The sequence below is a fragment of the Staurois parvus genome, unplaced genomic scaffold (genome assembly GCF_062004578.1).
Source record: "Staurois parvus isolate SC_StPar_1 unplaced genomic scaffold, SC_StPar_1.0 ptg000636l, whole genome shotgun sequence".
In the NCBI taxonomy this organism is placed as follows: domain Eukaryota; kingdom Metazoa; phylum Chordata; class Amphibia; order Anura; family Ranidae; genus Staurois; species Staurois parvus.
The window spans coordinates 7,858,990-7,879,139 of NW_028318432.1; the positions used below are offsets into that span (position 1 = coordinate 7,858,990).

A 20,150-nucleotide genomic window follows, 5' to 3' on the forward strand; every position below is an offset into this window, starting at 1 on the left:
TATGGGACACGTTCACATCTGTGAGACACGGGCTTTCTTATGGGGCACGTTCACTTCTATGCTTTTTTTTTGAGCAACTGCGTTTTGGGAAAGGTTCGGGGACTTTTTTAAATGCAGAAAGCAGCATTTTCCTACAATAGACTTCAATGGAGATGCTGCTGAAACCCATGTAGTGTAATTTGTTGCTGCATTTCGTGTTTATATTCTGCCCAGTAACAAAAACATTTCCCCTTTAACAAAGGCTGGAACTCCCCCCCAGCAAAATTTGGTAAAAATGCGCCAAACTGTGTGTGTAAAAATGTAAAGCGAAATGCAAAAAGCATTGCTAAATCGGATCAAAGGCAAACTGCATTGGTGTGAACCAAGCCTTCAGCTTTGAGAATAAAACCTGGAAATGGATTGGTTTCTTTGAAGAGCTGCACCAAATTTTGCACCATCCAGTTTTAGTAAATAACCTTCTCAGTACAGACAACACTGACTACACTGAGAATGAGGGATGCTGGCATAGCATCATGGGAGCAGAGCCCAGATTCCTTCAGATCTGCCCAAATGTTACATGATGAACATTGACCACACATAGCTTTTTATTTTGTTTTTTTACACTCATATGTGCTAAAATTTTAGACGTATATAAAACCACACCAAATACTCTTTTTATTTATTTTTTAATGGACTGGACTAGGTCTATTTTTAAATACTAGTGGTATTTAGTGGAGTCATTGTAAAATATTGACGCAAAATGAACAAAACATATTATAGCATTGAACCACTTCCACCATATAAGTCATGAATATCCCCAGCGACAGATCCACAGACTGTGTTAAAGCAACTCCCAATGTACTTTGCAATCTGAACTAGTAAGGAACAGCCCGGTGATAGGAGTGGAGTCACCTTTATCTGGCGTGGCTGGGTGCCAGGACACAGGAGCAGGAACGCTTTCCTTTAGTGAACCTGGCCCACTGCCATGCTTGTCAGGGGCTATGAAATATTTCTGTATAAATAGAGCCCAGCCCCTTATTACGCAATCTTTTACCTTTGTGAAGCTTACAAGAGCTTGTTGTAGCATGTCAGGTGGTGCAATGTAGAGATCTGAGCTTTTCATCAGAAGAAATCTCTCTCTATACAACTACATATTTTATGTAGACAATGAGCCTAAAGACTACAGGAAGTTATGGGGAAATACAAGGAAATGAGCATTTTTATTTTGTGGTTTGTAAAAAAAAAAATGAAACTTAAATTGGACCCGGGTCCTCCAACCGACAAGCTGGTATTCTTATTAACTACAGTTGTGTCCAAAATTATTCAACCCCCAATGCTGTAAAGGGGTTTAGGGACTATAGTGTACATTTGGAATTGTATTCAGAATCAAATCCTACAAGGACGTTGTAACTACCCAAATGCAACTAAAATGACATCAATTGTTTATGTAATACAGTAGTAAATGGTTCTTATGTGGTTTCTTCATTGCCACAATTATTCAACCCCTTAAAGACTACCACTCTGAAGAACAGAGGTTCATACAGGTGCTTTCCATCAGGTATTGAAAACACCTGTGGATGTCACCGAGCAGCAATCAAGCATAATAAGCACCAATTAGGCAGCTTTAAAATGACTGTGATACTCAGCTCCTTCTAGACATTTACTGGTGTGGTTACAAACATGGTGAAGGCAAGAGAATGGTCCAGGAAGACAAGAGAAGAGGTGATTTCTCTTCACAGGAAGGGCAATGGCTATAAGAAGATTGCAAAGATGTTAAACATACCAAGAGACACCTTAGGAAGCATCATTCGCAAATTCAAGGCAAAGGGCACTGTTGAAACGCTACCTGGTCGTGGCAGAAAGAAGATGCTGACTTCGACTGCTGTGCGCTACCTGAAGCGTAGAGTGGAGAGAAGTCCCCGTGTGACTGCTGAGGAACTGAGAAAAGATTTGTCAGATGTGGGTACAGAAGTTTCAGCCCAGACAATAAGACGCACACTGCGTAATGAAGGCCTCCGTGCCAGAACTCCCAGGCGTACCCCCTTGCTGTCTCCAAAGAATAAGAAGAGTCGACTGCAGTATGCCAAAAGCCATGTGGACAAACCACAAAAGTTGTGGGATAGTGTTCTGTGGACTGATGAAACAAAATTAGAACTGTTTGGGCCCATGGATCAACGCTATGTTTGGAGGAGGAAGAACAAGGCCTATGATGAAAAGAACACCTTGCCTACTGTGAAGCATGGTGGAGGGTCAATCATGCTTTGGGGCTGTTTTGCTTCTGCAGGTACAGGGAAGCTTCAGCGTGTGCAAGGTACCATGAATTCTCTTCAGTACCAGGAGATATTGGATGGAAACGTGATGCAGTCCGTCACACACCTGAGGCTTGGGAGACGTTGGACCTTTCAACAGGACAATGATCCCAAGCATACCTCCAAGTCCACTAGAGCATGGTTGCAGAGGAAAGGCTGGAACATTTTGGAGTGGCCATCGCAGTCACCAGACTTAAATCCGATTGAGAACCTCTGGTGGGACTTAAAGAAAGCAGTTGCAGTGCGCAAGCCTAAGAATGTGACTGAACTGGAGGCCTTTGCCCATGAAGAATGGGCGAAGATACCCGTAGATCGCTGCAAGACACTTGTGTCAAGCTATGCTTCACGTTTAAAAGCTGTTATAACTGTAAAAGGATGCTGTACTAAGTACTAAGATTGAATGTCACTTGGGGGTTGAATAAAACTGATAATGCTGTGAGCACAGAAAAGACATTTGTGGTTATTTCATTATAACTGTTATGTTATATTTGTCTGACCTACAAGTGCCTCTTTAATGTAAATGTAAGCAAGATGACTGAATGATCAAAAGCAATGTCAAACTGGCCAAAACACTCAATTTCAGTGGGGGTTGAATAATTTTGGACACAACTGTATGTAACAGTGTTCATGGTATACTCAATGAGATAAAAGATGATCCTACGTCATACAGTGGTTCCATTTTATCTTTCCTAGTTATTTCATAGAGAAGTTGTCCATGCTGGTCTAAGGACCTTCTACTAAACGCATATGCCACCTATTCATGGTGTTAGAAGGACATTTTAATAACGTATGCTTCACCAATAAACCATATTGTTGCAATAACCTTCTAATACTGGATTTGTTACCAAAATATCACCATGATGTTTTGAAGATCTTCAAATATGGCATGTCACAGGCACACGGGGTTGTGAGGACCTTCTAATACACTGGGGTAGCTTTACTAAGGCTAGGTTCACACCTATGAAGGTTGCGTTTAACATTGCATTTCGCCGCAGCGCGTTTTGTTTTTCTTTATTTTTCCATTTTTATTTTTCTTGTTGCTAGGCAGATTTAAAATGCAAAACACATCAAAAATGTGGCAAAAACGCATTAAAAGGGCACTACATGCTTTTCTGCAGCATTTCCATTGAAGTCTATAAAACCACAAAATGCAAAAAGTCCCTGACCCTTTCGAAAAAACGCACCGGGTGAAAATGCGCAGATGTGAACATGTCCCATAGGAAATCATGTTAAATGGATTGTACTGCGTTTCTGCAAAACACTGCAGAAAAGCTTAGGTGTGAACCTGGGGTAAAACTAGTGCACTCAGAATCTGGTGCAGCTGTGCATGGTGGCCAATCAGTTCCTAACTTCAGCTTGTTCAATTAAGTTCCGACAATAAAACCTGGAAGTTGGTTTCTAGGAAGAGTTGCACTAAATTTTGCACTCTGCGGTTTTAGTAAATAACCCCCCTTGTGTGCAACCAAGGGTGGCCATAAATGGATCGAAATTCGGCCAGCTCAAAAGGGACCAACTAAACATTGATCCATGTATGGGCAGGCTGGTTGTACACAAGTTGAACTATTGATGGTCTTTGTGTACAACCACCTGTCTGTTTTTTCCCTGAATGATCTGTGCTGCCAGCTATAGCCAGCAGTACAGATCATTGTATTCTGATGAATGGGAAGTCTCCCCATTAGCTGAATACAATAGCACAGTGGCAGGAAATCCCCCATCCACCTTGAATGTGTGGTTGGAAGAATCTTATTCTTTTTTTTCTTCGTTCAACCAGCTGGTTGAACGAAAGAAAAAAGATGAATGTATGGCTGTCCTATGAAACACAGGGACCGCTGTACAGGATCACTGTACAGGGAGCATTACAGGAAGTGATTGCTGGTGGAAGAGAGAAATGCAAGCTCTTGAGCAGTACAGAGCTGCCCAATGCCTGCCCCCTCTGTGGTCAGCACCAGTCCAGACACTCAGAAAACCTGCTCAACTGGTAAGTTTCTGTAAAGTTCCTTATGAGAGGGAGCCAGCCTGATGGGCACATCTCCGCCTGGTCAGCACACATTATGGCACAGATGCAGAAATTTCAACATTTTACAGATTTTAGAGCACATTGGCACACTATGTTGTTTAGTTGAAGGCTGCTCAGTGCGCCCCCAATGCAGCAAGAAAGCAGGACAATAATAGTTCAATGGCTCATTGTGTGTCACAGAGGACAAGACTAGATGTGTCACAATTTTATGAAGTGGACCTGCAGCAAATTAAGCTTTAATAAACAGTTTTTCTTATCTTATGAATGCAACAGCTAATAAAAATGGTCGAAAACACCATGGAATTCTCCTTGAGTTGAGGGATGTTACTACATAAAGATTTAATAAGTTGAGTAATAGCGGGCAGGAGCTGATGAAGCAAGGCTGTTTCATCAATGCTCGTCATAGAATAATGTTGTGCACGACCTGTAAAACACATGTTATCAGTGATGCACAGTGTGGGCTGAATTCCAGGAGAAGCTGCACTGCAGCACGCCACTGCCACAAGCTGGATTATTTTAAAGGGACACGAGCAACTGAAAAGCACAAGGCTGAATACATCACATTGCTGTATCTTCAGATCAAGTTTAGAAGGCCAGGACTTGAGTTCCCCAACTCCTAACATTACATCTTGATCAGCACGGATTCTCACATATATAGGCAACCCTGATAGAACATTGGCTAAGAATCAACATGCTTGCACCATTCACTGCAAAATGGCAGTTAATAGCAGCACTGAGAGTACACTGCAAGTGCACACATCTATGATTGGGCTTATAATCTCATAGATCCAGGCACCCCACAACTCATTGCCCTACCAATAAGAAGTTCAATTGTCCTTAAATTGTGCAGCAGAATCAAGAACTGCATAACCAATGACCTGCTGAGGTTAAGTGACACTGCCATACACGGCTTATAATGATAGCATCATTCAAAAATGCTTGTCGCCTATTGCTATTCTAAAATGCTTAATATAATATGTTTTTGGGTCACAGACTTGGAACATATATGTTGTAAATGCAGGCCAGAAAAGTATTGAAATTCCTTATCTCTCTACTTTTTCCAGGTCACGGACTCAGGAAGCATTGAAGCCCGAGCATTAGCATTACAGCCAAGCAATTCGCATTTTAGAAAGGAATAGCCAGCCTTCAAATTCTCCCAGGAATTTGCATGTTCTCCCTGTGCCTGTGTGGGTATCCTCTGAGTACTCTGGTTTCCTCCCACTCTCCAAAGACATGCTGATAATATAATTAGCTCCTGTTTAAATTTGCCCTACTATGTGTATGTATGAAGGTGAGTTGGGGACCTTACATTTTAAGTTCCTTAAAGGCAGAAACTGATATGAATGCTAATATATATACAGTATATATTAAAGAGGAGTTCCATTCACACTGTAATAAAATAAAAGTCAGCAGCTACAAAAACTGTAGCTGCTGAGTTTTAAAAAAAAAAGTCGCTCACCCATCCCACGATCCCATGGTGCCCCCACCGCAGCCCGTTTTACCAGCCGTCCTATATTTCAGATGCCGGCATCTTCAGTGTGGGCACCCGGTTGTGACAGCTTGCGGCTTCACAGCTAAGTGCCCACTGCGCATGCGTGAGAAGCACTGCGCTTCCTGAATGGCACCGTCATCTTCTGGGACCTGTCACGTGTCCCACAAGACTATGGGAAAGGAGGGTAGGAGGAAAACGTCCGCTTCCGATCGCCTAGGTGATCACAGCGGAAGTGGGAGCGGGTACCTGTCAGTTTCGGGTACCCGCTCTCCCAAGGTGCCAATCCTTAATGGGGTGTGGCTCTGAGGAAGAGGCTGAGTCCTCGAAACGCGTTAACCAGTTGGTCATCCAGGGTTCCATTGTTGTGGACTCAGATACTATATGGATTGAACACCGCTGTTCATTGTGATGTGCCTGTGTTTTATATGTCTATTTTGAGTATGATACCTACTTTTTATTCTTTCAGTAAATATTTTTTACGATAATGCACTAGGCTGGTGCGCCCTCTTTTTGTTTTTCCTTCGCATTCCTTAATGGGAAGCGGAAGACCAATCTTTAAAGCGGAACTTCCCCTTTTGGGTGTAAGGCTACGTTCACACTAGCCTTGTGTGCAGGAGGCAGAGAGGCGTTTGGGAAGCGTTTTTACCGCTTCCCAAACGCCTCTGCCAATTCTGCACATTACAGCACATGGTGCTGTTCTAACAGGAGCGTTTGCGTCGCGTCGCGGCAAAACGGACGCCTCTGGTCGAGTCAGGAGGCTTTGAAGCCTCCTATTCTAGTCTATGGTGCCGCTCCGCAAACGCCCGGCCGGCGTTTGCGGTGCGGTTGCGACGCGGTTGCGGGGCGTTTGCGGAACGGTAACACCACTCAAATGCATTATAGGCGTTTGTGGGGCGTTATTAACGCTCGGCAAACGCCTAGCAACCTCCGCTAAACCGCGCATGCGGCGTTTGTGGAGCGTTTGCCGAGCGTTAAAAGCGCTCCGCAAACACCGGACCAACGCTTGCCAAACGCTATAGGGGCGTTTGGCAAGCGTTGGCAAAACAGCCTAGTGTGAAGGAGCCCTTACTCTGCTTTAAGTGATGCATAAATTGATGGCGCTTAAATTTGACCCCCTCCCCCATCCTAACATCTATGCTTATTAACCTGTGTAAAAAATATGTATATGTGTACATATTTTCAGTCCGCTCTGGTCATGTGATCTCTATCATGTCAGACATCAACAGCTGCAGGGGAGAGAGCGCTTCAACAATGGCTAGTAAAGCCTGCAGATGTAATGTCATCCATAGGTTTCAATGAGCCCACCCGTTGTCATCACTCCCTCTTCTCCCCTGCAGTGACACTGGCTGACACAGGGGAGTGGGATCACATGACCGGACTGGAGCGACCTGAAAAGTAGTACATACATTTTTCTTACATAGCATAGTAAGCATATGTGTTAGGCAGGGGAAGGGGCAGTTTTAGGAGTAGTTATTCCAGTGTTCCACTTTAAGACCCCATTTGTCTGTGCAAAGATGTACTAATGGCACACTTTACAGTAAAACTGTACTTTATCTATTTAGGGCAAATTAAAAGGCAGGGAGGTTTAGAAGCACCTTCCAAATGTTTTCCCCACTGTCCCCTCCACCCATTTAAGCATCTTGTTGTGTATGTTCCAATCAAGCACCCTGTTGTCAGGGTTTACACTGGGCTAAAGACCCTTCCCCATGTGACAGAACTCAGACCTGGCAATAGGCTCTTCAGGCACGAGGTGTGGCTTTTTTGGAGATAGGGGAGAGAGTCACATGTAAAACCATAGCAGAAACTACCAGTTTTTTTCTCCAGCAGGTGAACAGGATGGTGGGGAGCAGATGATCTGAAGCGAATACGTTAACTTTGAAGAATTTTAAAGGAAGCCACAGATATTAGATGACGTATATGAAAGAACTTACTTTACACATTTCCCACTGTGATCCAAAAAACAAACCTTGCACTGAACTAGCAACCAGGAGCCCATATGTATGCTGTATACTGAACTCTATGTATATATGCACACAAAGACCCATGAAATCATCTTTTGTCCAACCCAAGGATCATCAACTAATTGGTATGGCCAACTCGAAAACCTACATTTTCCTTCACATCTAATGTCAACCAAACAAAAATGAGGCAGTTTCTTCATTGGTTTAACCTATTATCGCAGCACGAACCTTCAAGCCACAAAAATGTAACCAGTTTTCTAATAAACGTATCAGTTACAATCTCTGAAATTTAGGCTAAGCCCCAAAATGGTGGTTTTAATTATGCATGGGGAACAGGTGTACTTCAGGTAAAGAATGTTATCCCCTGCCTTTTTGTATTTCTAAGGGATTCCCAAGCTAGTATTTCCCTTTCGATAGCTATTGACCCTGTACCATTCCACAAACAAATGTTACAGCCCACATCTGGCAGTACCCACGTCATCTTGTTCGACTCCCCTCAATATAGTTGTGTGAGGAGGTCCACTTTGTAAATTACATGGTTAGGTGGTTAATGGTCCTGCGCTGACCTACTTAAATATTGGACTCTGTGCGGTTAAAAAAAAAGCCATCCAGAACATCAAAATGTGTTCACTGGGATCTGGGGAGGGGGGTGGAATTGTATTTATTCTGTGTTTTGCTTGTTGCTTTTTACATTTTTATTTTTTACACTTGTGTTTGTTCATGGGGATGTTGAATTGGGTTACAGTGAAACTTGCCAAGGTCTATCAAAATAAAAAAATATTAGCTATGAATAGAGGGACTTTTTAAAACATAAGTCCATATTTTGAACACTGCTAACATAATTCAGTCATCCCAGCTTCATTATAAGGAAGACACAAGTGTAAATAATGTAAACCCCCTTCCAACTGCAACTGCAGGGCACCGGTCTTTTAGCTATTACCAGGTTCTTGATTTATCAATACTATGAAAAATTGATGTAAAGTGTGGGACTAAAAAGAAATCAAAGCAAGGGTACAAAAAGGGCTTGAGACAGGATATCAAAGGGAAAAGAGCAGAAGTGCAACATAAATTAAAAAATAAACATACTGTGTGTGTGTGTGTCATATATATATATATATATATATATATATATATATATATATATATATATATATATATATACATACACACACACACACACACACACACATATATACACACACAAATGTTTGGCTTACCTATAAAGGGGATGGAGGCTAATGAATCCCCAGGTGAACTGGAACTAGAAGCTTTCTTCTGTTCTATTCTTTTGATGTGAACTTCTCGTCTGGCATCATTGGGTAACCAGCAGGTAGTGTCAGTTGCAGATTCCTGGTCATTCACAGCAAAGATGTAAGACTGTTGTCTTATAGGCTGTGGGGTCTGATGGCAACTTGGAGATTTGTCCCTTAAAACCACTGGATCCACGGAATTAAATTCCATGCTCAAATCGTGGTCTTCAGCTTTGGAGCTTTGTCCATTTTGAACATCCACTTTATCAGAGGTAGCTGAGCCAGCAGTCACCTGTTTCACAGGCTTTGTGGGAATTGGAGTAGAGGAGGTAATTGGGGATCGGATGATGGAATCAAGATGGGAACTAGTAGAGCTGTCTTCTGGGGACGCGGTTTGCAGGTTTAATACACCACCTTTATTAATGTGGTTTACCACTTTTTGGTCTTTGACAATTCCATCATCTACCTTTTTACTAGTATAAGGTTTAGGTCCATAATTAGAGGAGCTTCTCACAGAATTAGCTTTATGAATTGGAAATCGTTCTGACTGGGTGGGTCGAGAATGGGGTGATCGAAAAGAAGAACTGTGAAAGTCCCTTGAAACGGGGGTGCTTTTCAGGTCAGTGGGAGCTTTTTGCAAGGGATGTGCTGAAGGTAAAACACGGCCACTCACTCGTCTAGCATCTGGACTATAGGCAACAGGTCCCATCTGGAAGTTTGGAGAACGGAGAGACATGTGAAAGGAATGTTGCCTAGATCGTTCATAAATGCCCCTTCTGTCATCTTGTTCAGTAAATGCAGTCCATTTATAATTGTGCTTTCTTTCACCATTATACTCAGGAATATCAGCATTATAGAGGTCTAATCTGCCCCCTTTCCTGGATATAAAATCCCATGACTTAGATTTAGGACTTCGGGGAAGCATGGCTGGTAATGGTATTGCATCTTGGGAAGCACTGCGAGGCCAATCTTTCACCAGTGATGGATCCTCTAGCCGTTCCTGGGAAATACTTCGCTGCCTCATCTGCGCAGGGTGTGGAACCCTGTCATGAGAAGTACTTCGACGTCGAATCTGAACAGAAGAGCGGTTTGGCAAAACTTGATTATAGTCCGTTTGGTTTTGAGAGGCTGCTCGAAGGCTGTCCAACCTCTCCTGTATTGTTCGACAGCCATACATATGCATACGTCTATTGTCAATGTATTCTTTATATGTTTTGTAATTCCTCCAGTCTATGTGCTGGTGAGAAGCATAGTGATTAGTAGGAGATGGTGATTCCCCGTGACCAAGGGCCCTTTGACTATCCATATTGTCAGATTGCCCTCCATACATTGGAGGTTTCCCAATTACACCAGAATTATCCATTTGTCTGGAGTCGATAGGCATTGAGGAAGGAGCAGCAGATGGTGGTGCTGTGGTTCTTGGCGTTGTTATAAATGTGCATTTCTCGTTTCTGTGCAAAGGCACAGAACCATTAGACGAGAGGTTTGAAGCCAGAAAATCTTCTTCATGCACACTTCCCCTAGGACTATCCATGGCAGCAGTTTGTCCACCATAGCTTAGAGGTTTGCCAATTAATCCAGCATTATCCATTTGCCTGACTTCCACTGGCATTGATGGAAGTCCAGCAGAAGGCGGTGTTGCAGTCCTCGTGCATGGCTCAGTCCTATGTAAAGGACCAGTACAATTCGTTGTAGCTGATGACAGATCTACAACTTTCCCAGAAGGCACAATAACTGTTCTCACAGATTCATTGATGACACATACAGCAGTATTGGACTTAACAATGTCCGATGGTGATGGAGGCACTTGGATTTCTACATGGTGGTTTTTGTCCGGCTGCACGGGTTGTTGCTTAGACAGTGATGTGCCTGGAGGTGGAATCTCAGCCGGTTGTGCCATCACTGAAGATAGAGATTTTCTTCGGGGGTAGCATATAGGTGGGGGTTCTGGGATATTATCTGCTTTACCACTAAAAGCTTCATTTCCTCGTCGGTAAGCATCCTGGGAATACGCCTAGAAAGGCAGAGAACAAAGTTAAGATCTTTGGATAACAAGTAACACAAGCATAACAAGAACTGAAAGGTCTACAGTTTTTGGTGAAAGCTACAGGTTGGAATCACTTATTGGCCTCTTCGTGCCACCAGTGGAAAGATCTCACCCTAGATAACGTAGCTCTACCACAGCCATTACAAAGCCAAGCAAGAGGTCTCACATCTCCTGCTGCATTTCAGAAGCTGTAACATGGAAAGTCCAACAGCGTGGGCAGAAGCCCCTTGAAAAGACCACGGCAGGTAAACGGTGCTTGATATTATAGTGGTGAGATCTTACTACCAAAGATGGGTTATTATTGAGGTAGTTGGGTTACTGAACCTGTCAGCAACCACCAAAAAATAAAATATAAATTTGTCTATGAACTTGGCATTTAAAGGTCTGCTCCCCCACTGTTCTCTAACATTGTACTAGAAAACACAAATAAACCAGAAGGTCTACACATAACATAATACCATGAACGTGCAGTTTTAAAATGATTAAGGTTTTAACTACATGCAAAGTGCTGGTGTCACCATGTAACAACGTAAACACAAGTTAAAACAAACCAGCCAAAGGAGCAGGATGTAGTGACGGATCAGTTAAACAGCATTAAACAAGAGCCAATAACAGCAGTTAAGAAATTATCGTTAATGGGATCCAAACAGATATAAATCATCTTCTTTGGGCTAAGCCCAAGCTTACCTTGAGCCTCAGAGACCGACTATGCTGAAAAAGAGTTAAACTAAATTCTCTGCGCTTTGCCCATTTCCCTTTAGCATTGTAATGCATTTCAGCAATCATGTCAAAATAAGTGCAGCATAGGTAGGGATTACAGGAACGGGAAATCGCAGTTGCTGGAATGCAAGCCCGGCTCACAGAAGCATAGTAAGACAGGTTTAAAGGCTCCAGTAGGTAGCAATTAAGCAAGGACTGACTGCAGTGGCCGTCAATGCAGTAAAGAGCAATCTATTGGCTTGCCTGAGGTTTTTATACAGTACAGGTGTGGTATCATGTTACAGCAGTTCCTGCTCTGCCTGTGACACGCATACTGCAAGGAGCCACCAGCCTGCCTTTTTTTTTTCTCCCATTTGCATTCAGAAGGTTATAAAGCTCAATGATTGCAGTCATAAACACAGCAGATACTACTAAAGGCAGGGGCGAGGTTTTGAGCCTCCTGCAACATACACAAACAACACAGGGTTACCAAGCACAATTTTACATTAAAAAAAAATAAAAATAAAAAAAATGAATCTGTACGAGGTACTGCATGCACATCTAGACTTAAACAAGACATGGATTCAAGAGACAGGCGTAACTAAAAACAGGTTCCGGTGTTAACGAGCTAGGGTGTCAGACATATTACATCAAAATGAAAACATTCCATAGAGAGACAAGGCTCGTGTGTGTGTCTTACCAGAGCTGTGACATCCTTTGGAAACTGCAGCTGGGCAGGAAATAAAGCATAGTAAGAAAGGAAAAAAAAAAAAAAATGAAAAGCGGCTTATTGATGTAAAGACTGAATTATGTTGTCATATTGATGCCGGCTACAGAGAGCTAAAAATACATGTACACTGATTTCTGTGGAAGGTACCAAAAGAAGCACAAGGGCGGTGGAGCAGATTATGCATTGCTATATCCTCCTATGGCTGCTTCGTCTCGCACACATATGCTCAATGCGAGGATTGCTCTCTGCTGCTAGAGGACGAAGAAAAAAAGAAAAAACACCTCTCTGGCAGTGCTGATGTGCATCCCTCCTGCAACATGTAGGTAGCCCCACCGCTTTTTACAGATCCTTCCTTCCACTACAGCAATTAAAGCCCTCGCTCCCAGGAGCTTTCAGCAGCATGCAGCTTGTGGATGACGACAGTGATGCTCTATTATGCATCCCGAATAGTGAGGCTTCTCATACAGACGTGGCTATAGGCTCAGCTCTCAGCTGACTGCAAGCTGCTCCTTTTCCACATTCCAGCTAAAATTAGAAAGATGCTGTGGAGGAAATTGCTTCCCTATACCCAGATCCCGGAAAAATGCCTGTCCCAGACGTTATTAATCCAATCTGTGAATGCGGCAGCTGGGAACCTGAGGGAGCTGCAAAAGGACTACACATCCCAGCATGTCACAAATGAAAAAAAAAAGTTTTAGGCAATTTTGGCTGGCCATTTACCATTCAATGTTTGCAAATTGGCTGTTTCAAGCTTGGGGCAGCTGCACTATGTATGTGAGGGGTGGGGTCAAAAAACATTTTTTGTGAAATGTATTTGGAATGAGAATGCTAAATAAGAAGGGTCCTAAAGATTTGGAAGGATGCCTAAAAGATCCACCAGCAAGATGGCAGATATATCTAAACCAATCTTTGTTTGCTTCCTTTAACTCAGGAAAATGGTAGGAGTCTCTCAGTGAGTGAGTGGCAAACATGAATAGTCACTCACTCTAATGAAGACTGCGGAAGGAATTGGCGTATGCCGTGAAGACTGCGGAAGGAATTGGCGTATGCCGTGAAGACTGCGGAAGGAATTGGCGTATGCCGTGAAGACTGCGGAAGGAATTGGCGTATGCCGTGAAGACTGCGGAAGGAATTGGCGTATGCCGTGAAGACTGCGGAAGGAATTGGCGTATGCCGCGAAGACTGCGGAAGGAATTGGCGTATGCCGTAAACACTGCGGAAGGAATTGGCGTATGCCGCGAAGACTGCGGAAGGAATTGGCGTATGCCGCGAAGACTGCGGAAGGAATTGGCAATTGCCATGAAGGCTGTGGAAGGAAATGGTGATTTCTATGAACATTGTGAGAGAAATTTTGACTTTGAAAAGTAGATTGGCCGTGGTAGAACTTTGTCAGTCTTTAAAAGATAAAAATCTATTATCTTAGTTTGTATCAGAGATGCATACCATACAAAAAATATTTTCAGTTCATTATTAAATGAGGAACAGCACCGTCCATATCTGTAGCACTGCTTGATATTTAAATCAATGACGAATCCCTTGTTTGTGATCGCTCAGACAAACTGATGACAAAACGTCACATGTATGGCCATTATCAGTCTTTGTCAAACCAAATTTTATAACCTCTCAAATCTAATCAAATATGGATAAAGTTATAGATGGAGAAATATTTGGAATCACAAAATATAATTAACAATACCCTTTTCTTTGAATTTGCAGAACAGCTGGTAGACAAAGTTAATGCTGGACATGGTCAAAAATAATATATCTGCACCTCCATAACACAAGCTGCTTCATTAGGATTTTCATTCAGGGCAAAGCTTTCTTCCTACTTGGAGCCTTAGCTGTTACATACTGAGGGCATACACCAATGCTTCAAGTTTTACCGCAAAGTGCTAGCAGCTAAAGCCCAACTCCGGGCTTTCTTTTATCCCCTGGCTGAAATATTCACCTTTAATCAAGAGCTGTCCCCCACAATGCCTCTTCTCTCACAAGATGTCCTCTGTCTTCCAGGTTGATGGTGGGGGTGCACCAATGGGGAAAGAGTGAATATAAGTCCAGAGTTGGGCTTTTCAGTACAGATCTGAAAGGCCCCTTGGAGTGGACTCCTAGTTTTCATGAGGGCCTTTTTCAGGCCTGCTGCCAATCCAAAAAGCCAAGGTGCCTAAAATAATGATAGCCCCAGCCTAATTCTTTCAATGGTTCATATAATTGTTGGCAGGTGTATATTTCCATTGGCTACCCACTATTATCTGCTGCCTCCTGAATTTAGGAACAATCTGTCCCCCTATTTTTGGATAATTTGTGGATAGAAGGCAAAATAATTTATACCTCTGATTCAGAGTCTATCGTCACATCACACCCACAGAGGCCATGTAATCACAAAGTAGTAGGACTGAATGGCCTGTAATCTCACAGCCATTTATGTATCAGGAAACTCTTCACTTTTACTACCGAAGATGTGCAGAAGTCAAAGCAAGTCCATTTCTCTGCATGCTTGCTTTATGTGTTAAGAGTTTCTAGGCAGATCTAAAAACAAATTATTGTGACACTAAACAATATTCTCATCCTTCCCAAAAAAAAAAAATCCATACACATCCACTACTTAATGGCCCTGTAATCTATTACTGCAAAGTGAAAAAATTGTTCGGGCTTCCCCAGCCTTGTTTTGGAGCTGCACGACCTTTCATGCTCTGGTGGTCGTTTCATTTGGGATTGATTTCACCTACTCGCCACCGGCCTGGGTCCTGGAGCGCAGGAGGAATCGTATTTTGTCTCCTGTAATCTATTATTCATACCTGTATAGTGTTAACCATAGCCAAAACTTGCCTATAGTTACATTGTTACAGTGCATGGTAAAAGTGAACAATGCAGAATGCAACTTTTTCAAGTGAATAGGTGGTGGGCCTTTAGGGGTCTAAACAGGTAGTGAGGAGACAGAATAACGCCTCCTCATGGATGTCAAATTTCCCTCTGATACGCAAACTACAGCAAATTGCTTTTCAGCAGGCAACACTAGTTTAAACAAGGCCTTGGTGAAAGCCAAGAAACCAGCAATTTATGGAGGAGGTCAGCAACTGGCACCTAAATATCTCTTTCAGGCATCCTTTAAAATGACTCCAAAATCGCGATATAATGGCACTATAATTGCCAACAACATACAGGTGTGACATAGAGCCAGTGGAAGGACCCACCAAGCACGGGCAGTATAGGATTGGGAGTCTGCTAGGAATCGGATACTTCCAGTTGTGCTGGAAGATTCTTCAGGTGGTTATTTTTCTACATTACAGCAGTGTTGGGAGGTATGGGCAATGTAAGAGTTGGGTATTTATAGTCTCTTTTGCAGAGGGCTTTAGAGTAAACCTACTGGTAAAAAAAAAAAATTTATGGGCTGCCAGTGCTGACCACCTTTTGAAAATGCTAGTTTACTTTTGAGTCATTTCCATCCACCAAATGCAATAGCTTCTGAATCATTGACATGGAACAAGTACATAGATTGGTACAGTCAGACGTCCTTAGCTCCAATGTATTTCAAGATCAGTGGCTCAAAGTAATGAATTTATAGGATCAGCATGACAGCCAGGCAACTGGTAAATTTAAGAGGAAAGGAGAGCAATTGTCACGTTCATGCTTTTCTGATGACAGGTTTCCTTTGTTACTTTGCCACTTTGCCCAGTAAAATGAGGTTAATTAAGTACAGGAGAAGCAGATGGAAGTGGGAAGACCCAGACATCGGTTCTTTAACAGTGTTTATCTCTGTGCCGCCTTATACGCTGTGTGAATGACTGCACATTGCAGGGTTACAGTAACTGTGAAGAATCAGTTATTTCAGCTTAATGCATACTCACACAAACAACAAGCATGGCAGTTGTAGGATCATAATGAGAATATTGTCTATGAAGCTGCTTGCTCTATCACATGAGGATTACTTATTCAAATTCTATATTCTGGAAGATGTTTAGAACCTAGGGCCTTCAAGGGAAACCTGAGAGGTTAAAAACATGGGAGTTGTCATTGCCAAATTGGTTTTGAAGCTGGTGGCTCAAAAAGTGACAAGCTAATACTGGCTTCACTACCTAATAATTCACCAACATCAAACAAGGTTGCAGGTCAGAAGTTAAAAATCCTAAAACTTTGCTGCATGCTTGCTCCATGTTGGCTGCGCACTAGGTAGTGAAGTCAGAACCAGGATAAACGCCCCAGAGGCTGTACTGAAAAAAAAAATTTAAAATTAAAAGTTCACTTTAAAAACAGAATTTATCTAGGGAAGGGAGTAGCCGAAACAGACCTGCAAGACCTCAGCACCATGCACTACTACTTACTAACTCAGAGTAGAGAAAGACCCTTCTAAGGTGTAAGCAATTGACTGGTGCCAGAAAAGCTCTTCTTTGCTGACTGGGCAACTCTGAGGAGTGGCTCCAGCCTATATAGTTTTGGATAGTAATGGGAAGAGAAGAACTCCTGTCAGGGTTTCATTACTGTCTGGGGCTAAGTCACAAGAGATTTCCACTCATTTCCTGTCCTACAGACAACGTTTTCATCAAGATAGGAAGTGAATGAAACTCTTCAACAGCAACCTAGAAATATATATTTTTTTTAATTTTAGGCTAGGTTCACACCTGTGCGGGTGATTGCCACCGCAGAACCAAACTTATTCCCACAGCTGCAACTACCCGCACAGAAAAATGCGCTGCAACTCAGAAATTGCAGAGTGGCTTCCCGCATGGGAAACTGCCCAACACTTGCGTTTTTTCGTGCAGGCAGTGTTTTCGAAAACGTAGCAGGGACCTTTTCCCTGCATTTTCTGGAGGAACAGTAGTCTATTCACATGAATGGGCCGCTGTGCCCACGCAAATGCGGCTCGCAGGGAAGGGAAAGACTAGAACCACTGCCAGCATGTCATTGATGTCCATTTTCATGTTTCAGATTTTCCCTTACTTCCTGTAAAAATATTGTCCCAAAGACAGGAAGTGAGGAATGAACTCTCTAATGGAGCCCTGAGTAGAAATAAAACCTGGCAGCCATTCTAACCCGTCCCCACTCTATCCAAAATGAAGACAATCATTTTGGCTGTAAACACAATCTAACATTCCCAAGGGAGCCAGTTGAAAAGCGGTTCTAAGCACATTATAGGTCCTAGTGGTAGACAAGGGGCTTGACAAAGCAGAATATATCCCTGAAATACATTGACTGGCAACAAGCAACTAAGTAGTCATCGCTACTTTCTCCTGCAGTGGTCACTAGTCAGCTCAGAGATTGCTGCCATCTACCTTGGAGTGGGATCTTTAGTGAATACCTCTACTTACTGTGCCACCGCCAGCTTCTTCTGGCTACTTCCCTTCTGGCCATGAGTGGATGTACTTGACACCATACAGGACCAGTTCCAAGAGCCAATTCCATAAAAAGCCAGAGAGTGTGCCACCTTCTTTTAGACATTAAAGCCTTTCGTTTTCATGCACACGGTTTGTGCCCCCCTTTTGCATATTGTTGCCTCCTAGATTATAGTTTTTATTAAGTGTTAATGGATGATTTGCTCATGTGCCTTTAACCAACTATTTTGGTTTTAAGTGGCGCAATCATAAAAGCTTCCACCACTAGGACTTATAAAACGCCTAGAAGCCCTTATCCACGGGGCTCCCTTGTGATTGTTAGATTGTCCCTTTCTTCAATTCACCACATATGGTTGACAATGCACATGGTCTTATAATGGCTACCTCTGTTAACACTTCCCCTTGACAGCACTGCAAAGAAACCATTTCCACCAATTATGAACATTTCAGCTATTTTTTCTAGGTTCACCCCTCAGGCTATTTAAATAAAATGTTTAAACAGCCATTTCTTAAATAAATTCATACGAGTAGCACAACTGTGTCAGCAGATTGATATTCTGTGCATTTTATCTCCAGTAACTTTTCAGCCCACCCCAAAAATGTATATTTACAGATACATCACCAACCAGTTCTGCAGAACAGAGCACAATGCCCAATCGCATCATTCGATCATCCAAAAATGCTTATAATCTGTCTTTGGATGCTAGAAGCATTGGGATGATGGCAGATTCCTATTCATTGTGACGCTTTTGGCACAGAAAATACAAAAATAAATACCTTTTAAGCCTCCCCCTAGCGTCTGACTCCATTAAACAAATCCCAACACCTTAAAAATGAGTCTTCAGTTCTTGTCGATACCAAGCAGGATACGAGGTCAAAGAATGCCAATAGCTATTAAGGTATTCACCAGCCTGGAATGGATGAATTCAGGAGGGGGGGGGGGGGGGGTGAAGATTTTATCATTAAATAAGCTTAAAGCTAATCTCTAGTCTGACATAAAAGACTCAAAGTAATGCAGCTCTTTAAACATTTAGACATTTTTAGATATATTTTTATATGCAAGCCATGTAGGTACCGGGATATGACCTTGCACAGTCCCTGGAATGTGAAATGAAGCAGCAGCACAAGAACCAAATTTGTTTATATGCTGACAAAGAGCATGCTGATAGGAGGAGAAAGCAAAGTGACAGATAAGCTTATCACTATGCTGGTTCTCCCTTCACTATCAAGTAGCAGGCTGTGGTTTGTCCATGACAATATGGGCTCAAAGGAAGTAGGATGAAGCATGTGGACATCAGACTTAGGACATCTTTTAGCAGAAATAAAAGTAGTGTGTGGACAGCTCTGGACTAAAGGTGAATATTGCAAAAAAATGTATTTCTCATCTTTCCAAGGCTAAAAGTTCTGCTCTAACATGATGTAGCAAGTCTTCTGCCAGAAAACCCTGAGACTGACATGCTGACATAGAAGTAGAACGTGAATGTGTGTAGCAATCTGCAGACCACTTGCATAATGTACAGGTCATGCTAATGCCGGACAGAATTCCATGCTGACAGGATACGATTATCAGACAAATCTAATTACTGCCATGCTTTAATGGACAGCCTCTACTAAGAGACCAGTGCACTGCAAGGAGACAACTGATGGATCTCCAGATGTTCCTCAATGAATCCTTTACTAACACAGATCTAGGGGGGGAAAAATGAAGCCTTTATAGGACAGGTTTCAGGTTACAGACAAGACCCAAATGTCCAATCACCCAAGTCTCTCTTGTCCTTACATTCCCCATGGCTTCCAGGATCCTCTTTCTGGAAATCCATCACTGATGTCTTTGTATGAGCTGCTGATCTAGCGGGTGCCTAACATGCTGCTAATCCTGAACTCAACAAGAGGTGCTCTGGTAAATCCTTAGACGGGAGCTGAAAAGTGCTGGCCAAGTTGCTACTTCTGATTGACATCCTGCAATAACCAATTGGCTGCAGGCACTGACCAAACATACATTTTCAAACAGTTCTGTTTGACAGGAGTCGATCACTAAGTCAACCCTTCTCAAACAGAAGTGAACATAGATTGAAATTCGGTCAGACCCTGCTGCACTCGGCACATTTCGATCCATCCATGACCAGCTTTAGATTCAGCACAGCTCAGCCACTGCGAATGTGACAATTAGGTTACAGGGGTGTGGAAATTTTTGAAAAAACTACTTGTCCAGGGACTAAATTAGGGTCCAAATCTACTTGTCCCTCACGACAATCTACTTGTCCAGATAAAAATTTTTTTTTAACCAAAACTGTATTAAAATCTGAGGTGCTTTTAATAACAAAAAGGGGCTTTATGGC

General features: G+C 42.6%; 1 protein-coding gene across 4 annotated transcripts in view; it reads right to left on the bottom strand.

Annotated features, from left to right (window-relative positions):
- The window catches only part of ARHGAP21 (Rho GTPase activating protein 21), a 275,502-nt gene that overhangs the window by 56,658 nt on the left and 198,694 nt on the right, over window positions 1–20,150 (bottom strand). For 2 of the 4 annotated variants that reach the window (XM_089693776.1, XM_089693775.1), the window contains exons 7-8: window positions 12,455–12,484; window positions 8,976–11,022 (exon numbers count right to left, since the gene is read on the bottom strand). In XM_089693776.1, the coding sequence (XP_089549902.1) occupies window positions 8,976–11,022; window positions 12,455–12,484 (2,077 nt within the window). Of the gene's footprint in view, window positions 1–8,975; window positions 11,023–11,742; window positions 11,887–12,454; window positions 12,485–20,150 lie in introns of those variants that run through there. The other 2 variants (XM_089693778.1, XM_089693777.1) reach the window with 2 other exon arrangements.